Source organism: Nannospalax galili, unplaced genomic scaffold, assembly GCF_000622305.1.
Source record: "Nannospalax galili isolate Female #2095 unplaced genomic scaffold, S.galili_v1.0 scaffold54, whole genome shotgun sequence".
Classification (NCBI taxonomy): Eukaryota; Metazoa; Chordata; class Mammalia; order Rodentia; family Spalacidae; genus Nannospalax; species Nannospalax galili.
Genome location: NW_008341028.1, coordinates 4160053 through 4181971, shown reverse-complemented (window position 1 = coordinate 4181971; position 21919 = coordinate 4160053). Strand labels below are relative to the sequence as shown.

General features: G+C 38.1%; 1 protein-coding gene across 7 annotated transcripts in view; it reads right to left on the bottom strand.

The window, feature by feature from the left end:
• Hecw1 (HECT, C2 and WW domain containing E3 ubiquitin protein ligase 1) overlaps positions 1-21919 on the bottom strand; it is a 492247-nt gene that overhangs the window by 200019 nt on the left and 270309 nt on the right. For all 7 annotated transcript variants that reach the window (XM_008836284.1, XM_008836287.1, XM_008836281.3 and 4 more), the window contains exon 6: positions 1350-1425. In XM_008836284.1, coding sequence (XP_008834506.1) covers positions 1350-1425 — 76 coding nt within the window. The remainder of the gene's footprint in view (positions 1-1349; positions 1426-21919) is intronic.

Genomic DNA, 21919 nt, shown 5'->3' with positions numbered 1-21919 from the left:
TTTGGGTTTTGTGCCCAAAGATCTTCTCTTAAAGATCACGTAGTTAAAATAAATTGTGTGAGGTCCTGAGCTTTGCCAAAGCAACTCGTGCTTCTTTTAAATCTTTAGCGATGAAATAATTTCAGGTTTACAAAAGAGTTCCATAGATAACACAAAGATTTTCTACAATTCCTTTACCTAGTTCTTCCCATTATTAACATTCTATGTATACTATAGAATCATGGTAGATTCATGAATACTAAACAATTAATAGTTTTTAAAAAGATATTTTATTTATTAATTTTTTTTTATGTGAGTGCATTTTCTGCATGTGTGTAAGTGCACCCATATAGTGTCCATGGAAGTCAGAATAGGGCATCAGATCACCTAGAAATGGAGTTATGGATGTTGTTAGCTGCCATGTGAGTGCTGGGAATAGAGCCTGGAGTCTTCCCCAAGAGCAGTCAGTGCTCCTCACTGCTCAGCCGTTGCTCCAACCCCATTAGCTTGTTCTTTGTTTTGTGTATTAGTTTCCTCTGAATTGAAAACTTTCTTCTGGACAGAGAAGGCAAGGCAATGAGACTCAGGAAGTAAACAACCTTGAAGATTCATCACTAGCTGAAACTTACAAAATCCACAAGGCCTCTCCCCTAGGTACAGGAAGCAGTAGACAGCTGCCTGGAGAAGACTGGCTCCCGACTCCTCCAGCCCTCTGCTCATTCTGTGGACAGCTCCAAGGATGCTGCTTTCTTGAGATGTCGTCCATGCTGAGCTGGGCTTTTCAGTGACGCAGCTGCCTTTGAGTCATCCAAGCTCTTTTAAGTAACCCTAATAAACTCATTCATTCACTAAGTTAGACTTCAATAGAGTTGTTATTTCTGTTCTCAGTCTGGGGTGAGTCGAAGTTTGCTCACATTTCCGCAGGAAGGCTCACACAACACTCAACTATTAAAGTACTGGCTAAGTTAACAGACTTACTTTGGATCCCGATGGTTTTTTTCCCTGAGTATGCTGCTTTAACCAGCTTTGCTCTGCTCTTCACTGGGTTGGCTGGAAGTTTAGGATTGGATAGCTGCTTTCCTCTGGGCTTTCTTCCACCTGCACTTGTAAACGGTCAATGCTGCTCTTAAGAGCGTGCTTCCTTTCCCATCATCTTAAACACTTTCACATTTACTACCTACTGAATTCTCTGCTCTCCTCCTTTGGTCAAGGGGAATTGAGCAGATATTTTTTCTTTCCACTTCACCTTCACAGACGAAGAAAATGAGGCACAGAGGGGCTGAGTAACTTACAGCTTGTAGGTTAGCGTCAGTTAGAAGTGGTTGACATTTGTGTTCACTGCACAAGATTTCTAGGTGAGTAACACCTACCTGAGAGGGAAAAGCTGATCAGCCTCCGGCTTCCTTGCCCCTGGACAGTCTCCTCAGAGCCAATACCTTTAAAAATCTGTAAGAAAGGAAACAGGAAACAATAAAAGAAGCACTGAAATAGATGTGCTCCAACAGAAATGCTTTATCACAGATATTTCTTCACAAATACAGGGAAGGAAGAGAACAGTACTGTGATTTCATTGGACAAAGATTAGTGAAAATAAGCTTCTAATAACTAATGTCTTTCACAGTAATAGAGGGGTTCTTAAAGAGTGGGAGTGAGAAGTATTTTCCAGAGAAATTGATATCAACGGACTTACAACAACATCAAAGTCCTGTGTCACCACTTAAATAAATAACGGCTTTTCAGATTTAAAAGTATTTAATAAAGCTCCTAATGCAGAAAAATGGCAGGTCAATAGATATTTAGTGTTGTAATTATAATGTGCTTCCATTTAGCAAAGTGATTTACTGATGATGATGATGATGATGATGATGATGATGATGATGATGATTTAGGGATTTCCAGGAAACTGCTCACCAAAAAGGCACATTAATAAGCTACTCCAAGGTCTTTCTTATTTAATTAATTGTCTTCCTGGTAAATTTCAGAGAGTGCTTGCTCATTGGTTATCCACAGTTTAGCAGCCATTTGTGAATCAGGTTGCTGGATACTTGCTCAGCAGCCTCACTGGCTCAGAAGAACCAAGCAGATTTTTCCTTCCACTCTCTTCTAAGATTTTATTCAGCGATGATTTCGAATATTTACCACAAGGCAGAGTATCTCTTGCTAGTTATGGTTGAATGTGTTAAAGGTTTGCAGAAAAAAATCCAGATATCAAGCAAATCCACTTTTTAAAAAGATACTTTTTATTTAAAAAGGGAAGGTGTAAATTTCAATGTTCTGAAATTCAAAGCCTTTGCAGATTGTGTGAATTTTTCCTTCTGTCTCTCAATATTCATGATGCTGTAAGAGTTGTGAAAAGAAATTCTCACTAACCTGGAGGACTATGACTGGGCATCATTAGGGCTAACAGCATCAGGTCAAAGAAAATACGTGGAGGTGTTTTAGATCATCTCCTCCTTCTGAAGCAAGAGCTCACACTGAGCCCAGGAGCTTGGCTTCAACTTGGGAAGAAATCTGAACAGTCTTGGCCTTGAGGTGCATCCCAGAAAGGGTGGTGGCTCAGCAGGGGGTGGAATGAGGCTTGGCATCATTGAGATAAGGGTCTCAAACTCATTCACAAAACTGTCTTTTAGAGTTTCATTTGATAACGACGACGACGAATTAGTCAGGAATGGCTGAACTTAGAGACTCAGGATATGCTGGTCCCAAGGCTTTGACACTCCTCACCACGCAATGCCCATTTCTTCCTCGGGTTTGCGCTGTCCATCAGTTGGATGGCACAGAGAAATGATCAAAAAACAACTGAGCTACAACCTCTTGCTGGATCACATTTTAAACTCTGATACTGGCCATTGCTCATAGCCATAATCAAAGCTCTAAAATTCCTTTGTGCTATGGGCTTTTCTTCTTTTTAAAACCTCTGCCTGGGCCTAGGTAATGGGAGACTTGGGCTGGCTGACCATACCCTTCATAGCAATGTCCTTGCCTGACAAGGACAGTTCCAGACAGCTACTAATGTCTGGTTACTACCAGTTTAAAAAATGTCCATGTCCTGATTCTTCTTAGAATATAAATGAATAAATCATCTTTTAAAAAATATGAATTCCTGGAAGGAACAAGAGCTATTGTTTTAACAAAACTTGGTAGGATCATAAGTATAAAATGTATAGATACAAACTCCAGAATATCTAGAACTATATTTTATACATATTATAGAGCTTACTTTAAAAATATCTTGGCTGTTGCCTGAGTTTTGCCATACATTTTAATGTTGAGTGTTGAATTATTTTTTACATACAGCCTATTTTTTCCTTATATGGGAAAAAGATAACATGCCGTATGAAGTGTCTTTTTAAATTGAAATGCTAACAAACTGTCTAGTTACCTTTCTCCCTATAAAACCACAAACAATACTAACAGAATCTCTAGGTTACATATTCAAAATCAAGATTAAAAATTAAAAAAATATGTTTTATGTCCAATTGAGAAAGCTCTACTATGTACAAGCTAATCAATAGCAGTGGTGCTTCTTGGTGCCTGGAGGCTGGAATATGAACTTCATGTTGGATTTTTCTAATTTCCAATTCATGAATAAAGATCATATTGTGTTAATTATATTACAGAAAACTTTAAAAATATTTGCTTATTTATTTGCATGTGCGTGTGTGTGTGTGTGCACACTTGCTTGTGCACCGGCACCCTTGGAATCCCATCCCATAGAGGGTGCGGGATCCCCTGGATCTGTAGTTATAGGCATTTGTGAGCTGCTCAATGTGGGTGCTAGGAGCCGAACCCAGGTCCTCTGCAGGATCAGCAAGAGCTCTTAACAACTGTGCCATCTCTTTAGACCCTCACAGAAAGCTTTGTGGTTTTTTGAGACAGGGTCTTATTGTGTAGCCATGACTGACCAGGAACTCACTATGTAGACCAGGCTGGCCTAGAACTTGCAGAGATCCACCAGTGTCTGCCTCCTGAGTGCTGAGATTGTTTTATGTGTATGAGTGTACTGTAAGACCCTATTGCTGAAGACGCTACATACATGAGCTATAGAACAAACAAGGAGAAATCAAGCTGGTGCTGACTTCAGAGCCTCATCTCCATTGGCCAGCAGTCATGAAGGAAAGAGCTATGAATGTTACTAGAAGGAAAAAAAAATCATCAATCTTACCCAGCTGTGAATCAATCCTGTGAAATGTAGCAACAACTGCCCTGGCAAGATAGGCTCACTATTGCAATAGTGGCACAAATATTATAGGAGTAACCAACCACTCTTTAATTGCCTATAAAGCCTACTTCCCTAGGATGAAGCTCATACCTGACATTGATATCAGGTTTAGGAACCTGAGGCAAGATAGGTCACAAAATAAAGGGGAGAACCCAATACTAATTTTCTACTAAATAGCTATTGTATTAAACTGATTCTTAATGACTTATATTCAGATTAGTGAATCTTTTAGCTCTCACTGGAAGAGTTTTCTTATGCAACAGATGGTGATTAACACAGAAACATACAACAGGCTGATATGCAGAGAACAAGAGGTTGCAGAGTTCTTATCCCTGAATAGGACACCTATATCAAACTTCTGCCTTCCAACACTCAGGGATCATCGTGGAAGAGGGGACAGAAAGATCGTAATAGCCAGAGGTAGTGGATATCCCCAAGGAAACAGTTATTCAGACATCTGGTCAGTTATTCATATCAACTCACAGTAATGGTGACAGTATGCACAAATCCCATGCAAGCTCAAACCAGAAAAACACCCAGCACAGACATGAGGAAAGGAATAAAAAGCTCCAACCCCACCTAAGGAAATTGTTGCAAGCAGATGGCTGCTGGGAGGGATAGAGGCAGTCTCTTTCAAGTACAGGACTCTTGATAGGTTAACCAGGCCCCAGTAACACAGATCAGACTCTATAGGCCTTATATATATATTAGAGTACATTAAATTGGGTGGAGGGCAATAAGGGGAGGTACAGATAGGGGAGGGGACCTAAGCACCATCAAATTTTGTGTATGAAGGTGGCTAAAATGCAATAAAAATAAAAGTAAAATATTGTCACTTTCTACAGAGAACCATAGTTCAGAATAAAGACAAAAGAAATGCTAAAATTAAACATGTTTAGAAAAACTACAAGATACTTGGTCATGGATTTGGAATCGGTACTCAAATCATACAAGCAGTAAGGACAATTGTGTGCTAATACCTGTTTTGACTGATCTTGCTGTTGGATTTGTTTACAGTACCAGTACTGGGAACTTCTTCATGCCACTGGTTCTCACTGCTTACCTACACTTCCTACTTTTCTGTAAAGCCATTTCTATTATTGAAAAGTTAGCAAATCTCCTCAGTTTTCTCCTTAATCATACTGACAATCTTACTGCATGCAACACCAAGCAAACTGATGTCTAAGTAATTTGCATCAAGAATAAGTTTGAAAATTGTTCCTAGTCAATATTTAAGAATTCTTGGTCTAAAACAGGGATAGCATCTCTTTACTTTTCTTTGTTTTCCACCGTTGTCACCACATTGATTCCATAGTGGGTACATTAGTTTATAGTCCCACAGTGAATAAGTGTTCCCTTTCCCACATCCTCACCTACATTTGTTGGTCATTTTGTTGTTGTTTTGTTTTTTTCTGACTGGGGTGAAATAGAATCTCAAAGTAGTTTTAATTTGCATTTCCTTGATGGCTAAGGTTGTTGGATATGCTTTAGAATATTTATTACCCACCTGTATGTCTTCTCTTTAAGAACTCTCAAAATTTCAATTCCATAGGTCATTTTTAATTGAGTTGTTTGTTTGTTATTTAGTTTTTTGAGCTTGTGTATGCTACACATCAATCTTTTATAAGATAGATGTACAGCTGCCAAAGATTTTTCTCCTCATTCTTTGGGTTCTCTCTCCATTGGATTAACTGTTTGCTTTGCTGTAAGAAGATTTTTAATTTCATGAGTTCCATTTGACAGTTATTGGCCTATATGAGTGATTAGAGTCCTATTCAGAAAGTCCTTACAAATGTCTACATCTTGGAGTGTTTTTACTAATTTTTACAATAGCAGTTTAAGAGTTGCAGGTCTTACATTAAGGTCTCTGATAACATTTGGAGTTGATTTCTGTGAATTCTTCTACATGCAGATATCTAGTTTTCCAGCACCATTTGTTAGAATGTATTTTTTCTCCAATGAGTATTTTCAGCATCTTTGTTAAAAGTTAGGTGGCTGTAGCTCTGTAGCTATGAGGATTTGTATCTGGATTTGCTGTTTTGTTCAATTGACCTACATGATTGTTTTTGTATAAGTACCATGCTGATTTTGTTATTATGGCTCTGAAAAGTAACTGGAAACTAAGTATGCTGACACTTCCATCTATGTTATCATCATCATTTTCTCAAGAGTGCTTTGCCTATATGTCTTTTGTGTTTCCAAATGAATTTTTGAGATTTTTTTTCTCTAATTCTGGGAAGAATGATGCTGGAATTTTGATGCAGATTGTATTATATATGTACCTTACTTTTGATAAGATAGTCATTTTAATAATATTGATTCTTATAGTACGTGAGTTTGAAAGATCTTTCTTTCAGAATGGTACAACTTGATTACAGTGGATCTTTTGTGTGTGTTCTTAATTTCAGTTTGCACGAGTTTTATTGAGAATGTTTATATCTATTTCATTAGGGAGATCAGCCTCTAGTTTTGTGGATGGTGTTCAAGTCTAAGCATGAATTGATCTTTGGTTCATATACACATATTTCATATACATAGCCTAAATTTACACTTATGTACTAGTTTTGTTTTTTGGTATTTCTTTATCTGGTTTATGAGGGTAATTCTAGCTTTGTGAAAAGCATTTTTTAGTTTTCCTTCTGTTTCTATTTTATAGACTTTTTTGAGAAGCATTAGTGTTAATTCTTTCTCGTAAAATTCACTGGGTGGGTGGTGGAATTTTTTTAGTGTAGAGATTTTTAAATTACTGCTTAAATACCATTGCTTGTTTTATATATATGTTTGAGTTATTTATCTAATTTTGGCTTAATTTTAATAGGTCATATGTACTTAGAAATCATCTATTTCTTTAAAATTCTTTGAGTTACTGGAACAGATGCATTTAAGTTGTGTCTCAATGACCTTCCAAATTTCATGCTGTCTGTCATGATGCCTCTCATGCATCCCTTAGGTTTTGGTGTGCTGTGTTTCCACTTTCCTTCCATTCTGGGCTCTTTAATAATTTCCTTTCTTTATTTCTTCAACAATGATTCACCATTCAGTAGTATGTTGTTTAATATCTAAGAGGTTGTGCATGCTCTACAGTTTATCCTGCTGCTGATTTGTCATTTTACTTCATTGTAATCTGATAGAATAGAAAAAATTATTTCACTGTTCTTATATTAAGACTTGATTTGGGTCCTAGTGTATGATCTAGTTTAGCCATGAGCTGCTGAGAAGAATATATATTCTGCATGGTCTACCTAGAATGTTCTGAACACATCTCTTCATCTATATTGTCAATTAACATAGATGTTTCTCAGTTTACTTTTTGTCTGAATATCTTGTCAATTATTGACACAGGATATTGAAAGCAGGCACTAATATTTTGTGTGGCTAATCAGTGGCTTTACATATAATAGTATTTGTTTTATGAAACTGGATGCACTTGTTTGTGTTCAGTACACACATGTTTAGAACCGGAATGTTCTTTTGATGAACTATTCTCTCAATCAGTATGAAGTGACCTTCTTTATCTCTTCTGATTAGTGCTGGTTTGAAGTCTATTTTGTCAGATATTGGGAGAGTGACTCCTGCATCTTTCCTAGCTCCATTTCTTGGGTTGTCTTTGTTCATCCTTTCACTCTAAGGTGGCATCTGTATTTTATGGTGAGATGTGTTTCTTGGAAGTAACAAATAGGTGGATCTTCCCTTGTAATCCATTCTGCTAGTCTATGTCTTTTGATTGAAGAACCCAAACCATTGATATTCGGAGTTACTATTGGATGTTATCTATTAATTCCTGTCCTTTTTGTTGACTTTGTAGTATTTCATGTTTTCTTATTCAAACTTAACTATTAATCAGGCATGATTGAGAATGTTGGCTATGGCTTCATGGATTTGCTTGCCATTCTCATCCCAACAGATTCCTTCAGTTGTCTTCTAGAGCAGAGGCTTCATGGTCATGGATTTCCTTAGCCTGTTTTTATCATGGAAAGTTTTCAGTTCTCCTTCAATTAGGACGGATAGCTTTGCTCGGTAAAGTAGTCTGGGTTGGCAGGTGTTCATTGTCTTTCAAACTTTGAAATACATCATTCCAAATTCTTCCAACTGTTAAAGTTTCTATTGAGAAATCTGCTGTTGATCTGCTGGGCCTTATACATGATGCTTCTCTCTTTCCGCCTTCAATATACTCGCTCTGTTCTAAAGATTTAGTGGTTTGATTATAGTATAAAAAGGGACATTCCTTCTGTTCTTTTCGGTTTAATGTTCTAAATTCCTCCTCTATTTGAATAAACATCTTTTCTCTTAGTATAGGGAAATTTTCAGCTGTGATTTTGTTGAAAATATTTTCTATATCCTTAGAATGAAGCCCTCCTGCTTCTATATTCATAAATCTTAGGTCTGGCTGGTGCAGAGCATCTTGAATATCATACAAGTCCCACTTATACCGTCATAGTTATTTATTTATTTACTCACATGTTTTTCTTATCTTTTTCTGTGTAAGAATGTATTGATTCCTCCACTTTGCCTTCAATGCAGATATTCTGTCATTATCTTGATCCATTCTATTGGTGAGTCTGTCCGTGGAGCTTGTTATTTGACTTACTGTGTTTTTCATCTCTGGTATCTCAGTTTTGTTTTCCTTCAGCATTTCTATCACTTCAGTGAATTTCTCTTCAATATCTTGTATGAATGTCCTTGCGTCACTAAGCTGCTTTGTGTGTGTGTATGTGTGTGTGTGTGTGTGTGTGTGTGTGTGAGTTTACTTTCTCTTTTGACTTCTTTGGACCTACTTATAATCATTCTTTTTCTGGGATTTTGTCTAGTTCACACTCATTAGATATCATTATTGTGCTATTAGAAAATTTATGAAGAGTTATTTTGCCTTGCTTTTTCCTGTTTCTTATATGACTGCATTGGGATTTGTGTATCTGGGTTATTTTGTTGGACTTTTTGTCAGCTGTATTCTTTCAGTAATTGCAATTGTCAACACAAGAACATAGCTCTCACCTCAAAGGGGATAAGAGAGAGCTTATTCTGGAGCCAAATATGAATGACCATAGACCACGAACACAGATTCAGATTATCCCAAATTCCATGTTCCAATGTGGTAACAGTTTTATGAAGTTTTTATAGTCACAGAACAAAGAAAGGTCATAAATCAAGACAGGCCTCAAATACATCGGTGGAAACATTAAGTAGGCAGAAACAGCAAAAGAGAGATCTCAGCCACAGGCATCAGATGCTGTTTAACAGCACTCAGCTTTGTGGCTGGTGGAAGTTGGTGGTCTGCTAAGTCAACATAAACTAAAAGTTTTTCTTATTTGCTAGTCATGGGATGTTAAGTCAGAAACAAAGATGGGCAAGGAGTGGCTGTTTAGGGGGCTAAAGCTGGCCCAAGACAAATGGTAATTAGGTTCTAGACCTGCAGCATTCCAAATCCTCCACAGTCACTGAAATTCTAATCAGTTGATCAGCTTTTGTAGAATGTTCAGTTTTATGAAGCAATTTTTCTGGGGACTTTATTCACACGATATACAAGTGGGGCTAGGCCATAGGCGAGTAGAGGTGCATAGTTCAAACATTAGCTCCGCAGTCTGTCATGGCTTCTGTAGTGCTTCCTGAGTAGGAAGTGAACTAAGGAGCAGCCACAGCTGCTGCCAAAGCCACTATGCAGATATTATACCTGCCAATTAGCATTGCTCCCTTTGATTTTGGAGTGAGTTTCTGGCACAACTGATTCTCGGTTCCCTTCCAGTCTCTCTGTCTGGCTCTGTCACATGTGTTGGGGAGGGGCAAACAGGAACCCTTGGCTTCTGCAGAAATTTCAGTCCTCACCATGCTAGTGTATGGGAAAGAGGAGTGTGTAAGTCACTGTCTGGTGGTTCCCACTGGATTTAGAAGTTCCCTGAACTCTGAAACTATTCCTGCTGTTCTTGCATGACCAGTATAGACAGAGAAGCCCTTCTTGGCATTTCAACTGGAGCAGTAAGGCTTGGCTTGTACTGATTCATGTCAGCTCATGCCTAGCCCTTCGTTTTCTAAGATTTATTTTTATTTATTTTTATTGTGTGAGTGTATGTCACATGTGTGTGGTGGCCCTGGAGGCCAGAAGAGGGTGTTTGATCCCCTAGAACTGGAATTATAGGCAGTTGTAAGCCACCTGACATGGGTGCTGGTAGTCAAACTTAGGTCTTCTGGAAGAGCAATATGTGCTCTTAACTGATGAGCCATTTCCTTAACCCCAAGATGAATAATTTCTAATGCTTTATAGCATGACAAGATTACTATGACTGACGTTTAATTCAATAGTTCAAAATAATTAGTAGAGAGGATCTTTTACTTTTCTCAACATAAAAGTAATAAACTTTCTGAGGGGACAGACATGCCAATTACCCTGATATGATCATTAGGCATTGTATATATGTGCCAAATATTCTCCTTTGCTGTATAAATATACCAGTCAGTACAGAATATATTAAAAACAAAATAAAAGCAATTCAAGGTCCAGTTCCTGCTCTCTGAAATACTCAAACAAGTAAATATTACAGAGCATCTTTAGGAACATTTCTCTTGTTGGAATCTGATAATGTGACTATTATTAGTTGATAAACCAGCTCTTTTGAGCTCTCTAACAAAAACTTATAATGGAATAGGCAATGGATTTGGGGGCCTTATAAGGGGATCATGAAACTCCAAGTCAAGTACATCCCAAGGCAGCTTCCCCAAGCTTCCCAACTGAGATGGAAGATTGAGGGCTCTGCAAATAGTTAAGAAGATAAACAACAGGGTGGGCAATGTGCCCAGCGCAGAATTGTTTTTTTGTAATATTTTATTTATTATTTTAATTTAATGTATTTGAGTGTATTGCCTGCTTGAAGGTAAGTGCACCCATGCAACGCCAGCAGAGGACAGACGAGGCCATCGGATCCCCTGGAACTGGAATTACGGACAGTTGTTAGCTGCCATGTGGGTGGTGGGATTTGAACCTGGGTCTTCTGCAAAAACAACCAGTGTTCTTAACCGCTGAGCCATTTCTCCAGGCCCCAGAATTCGTTCTTTTATTCATTCTATTGCAACTGTAGGTGGTATCCACCCACAGCTCCTCCATCCCATTTACAAATGTGAAAGCTGAACTTTCAGCAATTAGTGACTCCCCAAAATTCATCAGAATAAGTTTTTACATGTTTCATCCCATTTAAATAAGAGTTGGAGCATCTTCTACCGTACTTCTTAGGTTTTATTAAGCCCTTTGGATTCTGTCTTTAGTGATTGCTCTTCTCTCCTTCCCTCCTTTCCTCATGTTTTGTTCGACCTGCTGGCCTCTGATTTCTGGTGCTGCTGTTGTGAAGCTAGCTTGAGTCTTCACAGCAACTATTTCCTAATTGCCCTGAAGGCAAGGCTTTTCAACTTCAGGGCTCCTCTACCAAATTCGGTGAGGGCAAATGAGGAGTTGGGAAAAACAGGTTTCATACTGTAAATCAGAAGTGATGAGCTAAATACTCAGGAACAATTTTAACTACTTTTGACCACATAGGCTTGCAAAATTTCAGCACCAGAAATAAATTTGAATAGGACTACTATGTTGGAAAGGCTCAGTGTTTGGCTCACTGGAAAGAAGGTATAAGAATCTTGGAGAAGGGGTATGATAAGAATGTTAGCTACATTGATCAAACACTGGATGCCCTCTGACGATTCACTGGCTGTAAACAGTTCTTCTAAAGCATAGTTTCTTGGGCCATGTGGATTCTTCTGAAAGCAGGAACATAACAGGCACTAATAAATCCCCAAAACTAAACGGGTGACCGTGTTCGCTTTAGAGCAGAGGTTCTCTAACTTCATCACACATCAGAATCACCTGTGTGCCTTGCTATACCCTGGATGGTCTTCCACTTACCCTGAAGTCTGTAAGTCTGCAGAAGGCCCCAGAGTCAGTATTTGTGTCAAGGTGATGCTTATGAAACTGAGGGAATCACACTTTCAGAAGTATCAGTCTCAGTACCTACCTCTCCTAAATGATAATAGAAAAGCAGATGTCTTAAAATCAGCTCGGGCTAAACTCATCAACCCTTAAAACTGTCATGCTTCTGGGCATGAGAATAAGATGCTGACAACTTGTGGTCTGGGGAACTTGGGACTGTATCATCAACTTGGGACAAATCACCTTTGTGTATCCATGGCTGGCACTTTAGTCCAGCACAGAATGCCGTACCTTCTTATAGGAATCTTTATTACCTAGCTTTTGTCTGTGAAAGAGTTGTCACTTACCCTCTGAGGGTTGATCACTATCACCTTGTCAAATCTACCACTAGGCACTCATGGGGCAAAGGTAGGTTACAGAATGTGTGATATACTAACATATATTTTTTGTATGGAGTCTTTGAGGTTTTTATTGTTATTGCTTTTTATTAAATATTTTTCAGTACAATGTTTAAACTGGAAGATATACTTAAAATGGGAATTTCAAACTCCTTTCAAAGAGAACAGATAACAAGCAATAGGGGCTAAGAAACAGCAATCTTTATAAGAAGCACTGTGTTTTTTCCAGGCTCCCGTGACTGTCATCAATTCTCAGACATAGTGGCAGGTCAGGGTGTGGCTAACACACTAATATGCTTTATGATTATGATTGCAAAGCCTTTCCAGGATTGGTGGTATGAATATCATTTATTTGTACATTAGTAGATGAAGTGCAGTACAGAAACTCCTGAATTTGCAATCTTTGCTCTGGTTTGCTGAAATAGTTCTTGCTGTCCATTGATTCTTATACCTTCTTTCCAGTGAGCCAAACACTGAACCTTCCCTACATAGCAGTCCTATTCAAATTTATTTCTGGTGCTGAAATTTTGCAAGCCTATGTGGTCAAAAGTAGTTAAAATTGTTCCTGAGTATTTAGCTCATCACTTCTGATTTACAGTATAAAAACTAAGTAAAACACACTTAAGGAGTCGATGTTGAACTTTCTGATTACAAGTGAATGTTAGGCTGAAAGCATACATATGAAAGATGACATAAAATATGAGATGCTCAGAGACTGGAGTCAATACCTCCATTTCTCTGTCAGCTCCTCCTCAGACTAGGAAGTTGCTTAGGTATTTTTCTTCTCAAATAGACAACATCTCCGATTCGCCTCTTATTCCTATGTCTTTTCTTCTTTCTCCCATCCTTATCCCCTCTTTTTGCTTCTTGATTATGACGATCCATGGATTTAACAATCTCTAAAATCTGTGGACTCTAACAATATCCTAACTTTCCCCTCCTATCGACTTAACCAACCTCCAGTTTTTTTCCAAAGTCAATATAATGCTTAATCCTTATCCTTACCTACCTTACCTTTTCAAAGCCTAACATGTAACCCCGATCCTTATCCACCACCCCATTTCCTTCTCAATCTTAATCTTATCTAAAACCTGAATACATTTCATATTATCCTGTTTTTATCTTTCAAAGGTTACTGAAGTCCAAAGGTATCACTATTAGTAATTGGCTAATTTGACAATTGCATAATGATAACATAAAACAGGTGTGATTGCTTTCTCAGTTAATATACTACTCAAAAAATAATATAGACCTTGCATTAGGCACCCAGAGGTCCTGATCTGAGGGATTATTTCCTGAAGTAAACATTCAATTCTACCGCATCCAAGTTCCACCTGAACATTATAAATACTCCAACTGAACAAATACAGCTGATTTAAAAGAATAACCAAGGAATAGAGAGCTGGCTCAGGAGATAAGAAAGTTTACTGCTCTTGTGCAGGACCTGAGTTTGGTTCCCAGCACCCACATGGCAGCCTCTAATACTTGTAACTTCATTTCCAGGGGATCTGAAGCCCTGTTCTGGTCCTGTAGGCATCAGGTGCATGTACATACATGCAGGTCAACACTTTAGCACATGAAAAAATACCTTTAAAAGAAAATACTTTCTAAAAAGCAAGCAAATAACACCAAATATTTAAATCCAATGCAGTAACAAAAGAAACACAAAAAACATGACACCATGACTCCTCCAAAAATTATTAACACTACAGCAATGACATCTAATAAGACTGAGTTGGATGAAATTCAACACAGAGAACTCAAAGTAATGTTGTTTATAAATTTGTCCAAAGACACAAGCAGCTGAACAAAATGAGGAAGGCAATGGGTGATGTTAAAGAGGGACTCAACAAAGAGAAATACTGACGAAAACCCTATCTGAAATGCTGGAAATAAACACATAGTAAGTCAAATGAAAAACTGTGGAAAGTGTCAGCAGTATAAAAGATCAAGTAGAGGACAGCATATCTGAGCTGGAAGCCAAGATGAAGAAAGTGGAACAACCCAACAACGATAAAGATGAAATAATAAGAACATACCAATGTAAATTTCAAGATATACACAGCACTGTGAAAAGGCCAAATATACAGACAACAGGCATAGAAGAAGGAAAAGAACTTTGCTCTAACAGCATAGAAAAAATTCTCTGAAGAATTATAAATTCCTCCAGTTAGGAAAAGAAAGACCAATCGAAGTGCAGGAGGCATTTAGGACAGCAAACAGACAAGCCCAGAAAAGAACCTCCCACCATCATATTATAATTTAAACACTAAATACACTGAACAAAGAAAGTATACTGAAAGCAGCAAGAGAAAATTACCAAATCACACATATAGCAGGCCCATCGTAATAACACCAGATTATTCAACAGAAACTCTGAAAACCTGAAGGGCTTGGAATGATTTATTTCAAGTTATGGAAGATGAAAAATAGCCAACCGAGAACACTATAGCCATCAAAGCTATTTATCCAATTTATAGAGATAATGAACCCTTTCCACAATAAAAATAGGCTAAAAGAATTAATGATCACTAAACAAGTTATGGAAGATACCTGAAGGAATCCTTCAGACTGAGAAAAACAAATCTATCCATGAAGCCACAGGAAAAAATAAACCATGCTAGACTAATACTAGGCAAGAGAAGAATAGAAATGAAGCACCAAGAAATCAACAAAATTGCAGAAATCAACACAAACTTTTCAATAATAACTCTGAATATTAATGATCTAAATTCCCCATCAAAAGACACAGATTAGTAGACTGGATCAAAAGACAGGAGCTATCTATTTGTTGCTTCCAAGAAATATACCTCACCACAAAAGACAGAAACTAACTTAAGGTGAAAGATATAAAAACATTTGTTGTTTCCAAGCAAATGGGCTCAGGAAGAAAGCAGGTTCTAACATCTGATAAATTAAGATTTAAACTAAGCCTAGTGAGAAAAGATAAAAATGATTACTTCATACTAATGAATGGAAAATCAATCAACAGGATGCTACTGCTTGGTGAGGTGGCCAAAGCCTTTATTCACTATACTGGGGAGGCAAAGATGTGGATCTCTGTTAGTTTGAGGTTAGGCTGGTCTACATAGTTCAGGTCAACAAGGGCTACATAGTGAGACCCTTATCTTGCCTTGCATAAAAATCAACTCAAAATGGGTCAAGGACCTCACTATAAGATGTGAAACTCTGAAAGTGCTAGAAGAAAAAGGATGGAGCACACCTGCAGATATAGTCATAGGTAAGGCCTATCTGAATGGCACTCCAATTGCTCAGGAAATAAGGCCAATAATTAACAAAGAAGAATTCATAAAATTAAAGCTTTTGTACAGAAAGAGAAATTGTCAGTCAAGAGAAGATGAAGTCTACATAATGGGAGAAAATCTTTGTCAGCTATATAGCTGGCAAAAGATTAGTATCTTGAATATAAAAAAACTCAACAATAAACCTAAAGAAAACAGATGACACAATCAAAGTGGTCTGTGGAGTTGAACAGAGAGTTCTCAAAAGAAGAGATACAAATGGCTAATAATCATCACTTGCCATCAGGGAGATGTAAATTAAGCTACTTTGTGATTTCATTTCATCCCAGTCATAATGGCTTTGAACAAGAGAATGAATGACACAAGATGCTGGATGGATGCAGGGATGTAAACCTGGTCAAAACCCCATGGCTAGGGAGATCATAGGTCCTGGGGGAAGCTACTACTGTTTTCCTGTTAAGTGGACATGTTGTCTATCTGCCTTCTAAATGTTTATGTGTATACACATAAATTAGTGTTGTGCTCAACCTTGGCCGAAGAAGCTTCTCTCTGCAGGGTCAGAAGTTAATGTAAGGTATCTGTAGCCCTGACCCTAAGCCTAACTCTAACTCTAAATTAAGGCTAACTCTAACCATAATCCAATACCTACCCTGCCCCTAAACCCAATCCTAACCTAAATATATACCCTAGCCTAAACCCTAACCCTAACCCAAACCCCAACCTTAATCCAAAACCTAATCCTAACCCTATGCATGACCCTAGCCCTAATCCTAACTTTAACCTAACTCAAACTCTAAACTAACCCCTAGCCCTAACCTAAACCTAAATCTAACCCTAGCCCTAATCCTATCTGGAATTCTACCGAGTCTTAACCTACCCCTAGCACTAAACATAATCCTAGCCCTCATCCTAAACATAAACTGGCTCTAACCATATATTTAATCCTAACCCCAAGGCTAAACCTATACATAACCTTAGCCCTAACCCTATCTCCCCTAACCCTAACACTAATCCTAAAGTTAACCCTTAACTCAACCCTAACCCTAAACATAACTTTAGTCCTAACCCTAACCCCGTCCCTAATCATAACAATAAACCTAACCCTAAACCTTACCTTATTCCTAATCTTAATCTTAACCCTAGACCGAACCCTAACTCTATATTACTTTTGACCTAATCCTAACCCTTACACTAGCCCTAAATATTAACCTAATCCTAACCCTAGCCTTGACACTATCCCTAATCCTAACGCTATAAACCTCTCCCTAGAACTAACCCTAACCCTAGTCCTAACCATAACCCTCATCCTAATTCTAAACTTAACTCTAAACCTAATCCTGAACCTATCCATAACCAGAATCCTAATACTTAACCTCACCCTAAACTTAAACAAAACCTTAGTCTTAACCTTAACCCTAGCCCTAATCCTAACCCTAATCATAACCCTAACCCTAACTCTCACCCTAACCCTAACCCAAACCCTAACCCTAACCATAACCTAAACAAACACTAGACTTAAACCTAAAACTAAACCTCAAACCTAACCCAAAGCTAATCCTAACCCATACCCAAATTGTAACCTCAAACATAACACTAGCCTTAAACCTAAAGCTTGCCCTAACCCTAAACTTATCCCCAGTCCTAGCTCTAAACCTAACCCTAGCCTCAGCCCTTATTCTTACCCTAAACATAACCCTAGACCCAAACCTAACCCTAACACTAACCCTAACTCTAGCCCTAGCCCTAAAAGTAACATTAACACTTTCCCTAATCTTAACCATAATCATACCTCAAACTAACCCTAGGCCTAACCCTAAACCTAAACTAATCCTAATATTAACCTTTGACTTTACCCTAAACCAATAGGCCTAGCTACAAACCTAACCCTAAACCTAGGTTTAGCCCTAACACTAAACCCAATCCGAATCATAAACCTAGCCCTAAATAAAACTCTAATGCAAGCCCTAACACTAAGCCTATTTCTAAACCTATGTCTAACCCTGCACTTAACCCTAACCCTAACATTCTACCTAACTTTAACATTAGCCCTAACCTAACCCTAATTCTAAAAGTAAACCTAACCCTACACTTAACCCCAACAGTAGCCCTAGCCATAACCCTAACCCTATCCTTAACCCTAACACAATCCTAACCTTAAGCATAATCCTAGTCCTAACCCTAAACCTAGGCTTACCACTAAACCTAACCCTAACCATAATTCTAACCCTAAACATGCCCCTCGCCCTAAACCTAACCATAACCCTAGCCCTAAAAATAACCCTAACCTTTACTCTATTCCAACCCTAACCCTAAACATAACCCTAGCCCTACTGTTATCCCTAGCCTTTTCCCTAACCCTAAACCTAGCCTTAAACATAATCCTAACCCTAATCAAAACCCTCACCCTCATTGTACCCCTAAGCCTAACCCTATTCCTAACAAAAACATAAACCTAGATTCAACCCTAAACCTAACCCTAACCAAAACCAAAACTTAGCTCTAACCCTAGCACAAACCATAAACTAGCCCTAACTTTACACATAACCCTAAAACTAACCCTAGACCTAACCCTAACCCCACCCCTAACCTTAACCCTAATAATTACTCTAAACCAAAACCTAACCCTAAACATAACCCTAGCCCTAACTCTTACCCTAAACTTTACCCTTACCATAAACCTAAAATTGAACTTAAACTTAACCCTACATGTAAACCTTGCCCTAACCCTACACCAGAGTCTAAACCTAATAATACTAACCCTAAACAAAATCCTAGGCCCAACTTGAATCCTAATCCTAACACAAACCCTACAACTAACCCTAACCCTAAATGTGCAAGAGATTAGAAAGGAAGCCTTTGCCTCCCCCATCTCTCTTTCCTGTCCCAAGACCCCTGATGAGATGCATTTGGGATATGGATGGATATTTCTCAGGCTCAGACCATACACCCCTTTCTCAGTGTAAGAAGGCAAGACCATATCTCTAATCCACACTGGAGGAAAAGGATTTGAAGCAAAATTCTTTTCAATAATGAACAGAAGTAAGCTGTCACTTCCAGGAGAGACTTTTCAACGGTGAGAGAACTACAGAATAGGATGATGACCGTGTTCACAGGGGATCCTCCAAGTAGATTTTCTCACTACTCCATGTGGTCCAATTGCACAGCTTTAGCTTGTCAGAAATCAGAACCTCTTTGCCTGGCAGAGGACACCTATATATTCGAAGGACATCTATAGAGTTCATTCTAGACACCTTGAATTAAATGCATTTGTCTTACACTTGACAAATAAATTGATAATCATGAAAAAAAAGAAGTTAATGCAGAGACTCATAACTGGTCAAATTTCTGAGAATAAGTTGCTATTGAGTACTCATCCCTAAATGGAACATCACCCCTGACCTAAGGCTCAGGGAACATGATCAAAGAGGTGTTAGAAAGAATGTAATGGCTGAGGATTAGGATGATTGTTGTGAAATGCTGTCCTGTGGACATGGCATTGCCATTGCACTCATGAACTCACTCTAGCAATGGTTACCTTCACAAGACTGCACAAGAGCAAGTCAGCTGTCGATCAACATTCCAACAGGCAGCATAACACTCAGTGTGTTAAAACCAAAAGAGAGAGAGCATAAAGGGGGAGGGACCTGAAGCAGTGTGTGGCGGGCAATAGAGGGTACATAAGGTCAAGATACATGATTTCCACGTATAAAATTGTCAAAGAATAAATAAAAGATTTTTTTTAAAAAAAGATCTAATACTCTGAAACTGCTAGAGGAAAAAGTAGAAGGCACACTAAGTTATGGGCAGAAGTAAAGACTCAGGCTGCTCAGAAAGTAAGACCTAACAGTTGACAAATGAGATCTCATGAAATGAAAAATCTTCTGTATTGCAAAGAAAACTGTTATTTGAGTGAAGAAGTGACCCACAGAAAGAGAAAAACTCTTTGTCAGTTATATATCTGACTGAAGATTGATGTCCAGAATATACAAAGAAGTAAAAATTTGAACAAGAAAACAACATAATTTAAAAAATGAGCTAGGGAATTGAACAGAAATTCCTCTGAAGAGGTAGTGCAAATTGTCAGTAAACACTTTAAAAAGCATTCAGAAGCTGGAGAGATGGCTCAGTGGTCAAGAGTACTGGCTGCTCTTATAGAGGACCAGGGTTCAGTTCCCAGCACCCATATGGCAGCTAACAACCACCTGTAACTCCAGTTCCAGGTTATCCATCATCCTCTTCTGGCCCCCCCCCCATGTATGCCAAATACTCATACACATAAAAAATAATCAATAAAATTTTAAAAAGCGCTCAAAATAATTACCAGATAATTCCAAATTAAAGCTACTTTAAGATTTTTTTCCCATTCCAGTCAAAATGAGCATGATCAAGAACTGATAACAAACACTGGTGTGGATGTGGGGAAAGGGATACTCATAGAATATCAGTGAGAATGGAAAGTAGTTCAGCCACATTGGAAATCATTCTGAAGGTTTCTCAGAAAACTAGAGATAGAACTGCCAGGTGCCCCAGCAATATCACTTCTGAGTATATACCCAAAGAACTTTATATCTTACAACAGAGATACTTGCATATCCATTTTCACTGCTACTCTATTCACAGTAGCTAGAAAATGGAAACAAGAAATTAGAAATATATGTAAGTGCACCCATGTCCTGCAGTGCCCATGGAGGTCAGAAGAGGGTGTCAGATCCCCTGGAACTAGAGTTACATATGGTTGTTAGCCACCATATGGGCGCTGGGAATCAAAGCTGGGTCCTCTGAAAAAGCTGACAGTGTTCTTGACCACTGAGCCATCTCTCCAGCCCCCCTGCCAGTATATATATATTACTTGGGTTGCAAAATCAGAGGTTCCCATATAACATCTTCATGCACACTTTGTTTTGGTTAGCTCTTCCCCACCCCTCATTTTCCCATCCCCATCACTCCACTACCTGCTTGAACCTTCCTAGCCCCTGCATTCCCCCACTATACGTTCATTTTATCTATAATCTACTACTCCCCCTTAAATGCATCCTCCATGCAATGTTCTATTTCTAATTTCCTTGCTTCCACATGTACTCAATCAAAGGTTAAAAACAGAAAACAAAAGATTTGAAGCTAGGACCCACACATGAAAAAACATGCAGATTTTGTCTGTAGGAGCCCGAGTGTATTCAGTTCGATTTTTCCACTTTCATCCATTGATTTGCAAATTTCATGATTTCATCTTTCCATTTTGTATATGTACTGCATTGTCATTATCCATTTATCAGTTAGTGGACATTTCAGCCGATTCAGCCAATTGAACCAGCATTCAGGTTTTATACCAGCTGGGTGGTAGGCTTGAACAAAAGTTCCCGTGTGTAGAATAGTTGCTATTCACTCCTTCATCATTCAGGACATTCAAGATATGGGTTTCAGTTTTCTAATCCTTCATAGGGTGAGAATTGATTCCCCTGTCTTTTGAGACTTAGAGGTGATTTACTCTCCCTGCTAAGGAGGAGGTTCCAATGAGCAGGTCTGTATAGCCAGGAACAGGAGCAACAGACTGGCAAGTCTTATTTTCCCATGAATTCTTATCTTGTAACAGTGTCAGACTGCAGTTTACTCAGTAGAGTCTGTGGCCAATTTAAGAGAAAGTGGGGATGTTCTGCCACACAAGCATAACAATTATGCACACTGAGTGCATGTACTGTATATTTAACCCATTCTACCCCGCGTTCAAATTTTTATATTTAGTTTTTATTTTTAGGCCTATATTAATTTTTAAATTTTAATTATATTTGTTTCTGATATTTTAAAAATTCTCTAAATGTAAAACTTGGACGGCATCAAATTTTACAGTATGAGGATGAGATTTAAGTTAATAGGAAAAGAATATGGAGCACTTTTTGGGCAATATTTATTTTATTGAAAAATATCTTTCTTATAAAAGAGTAATATAGTCTTCATATATTAGACTTTAGAGATTGATCCAATGAGGTACCCCCATCATAAAATGGGGTGATTTGAGGTTGGACTGCCTTGATAGTTTTTTTTCTATTGATTTTAGACTAAAGATATTTTTAGATCAAGATATTATTGTTATGATTTCATAATAACACAACTAAGTTATAAGCAGCACATATTTAGGAAAAGTAAAAACCAAGTGAAC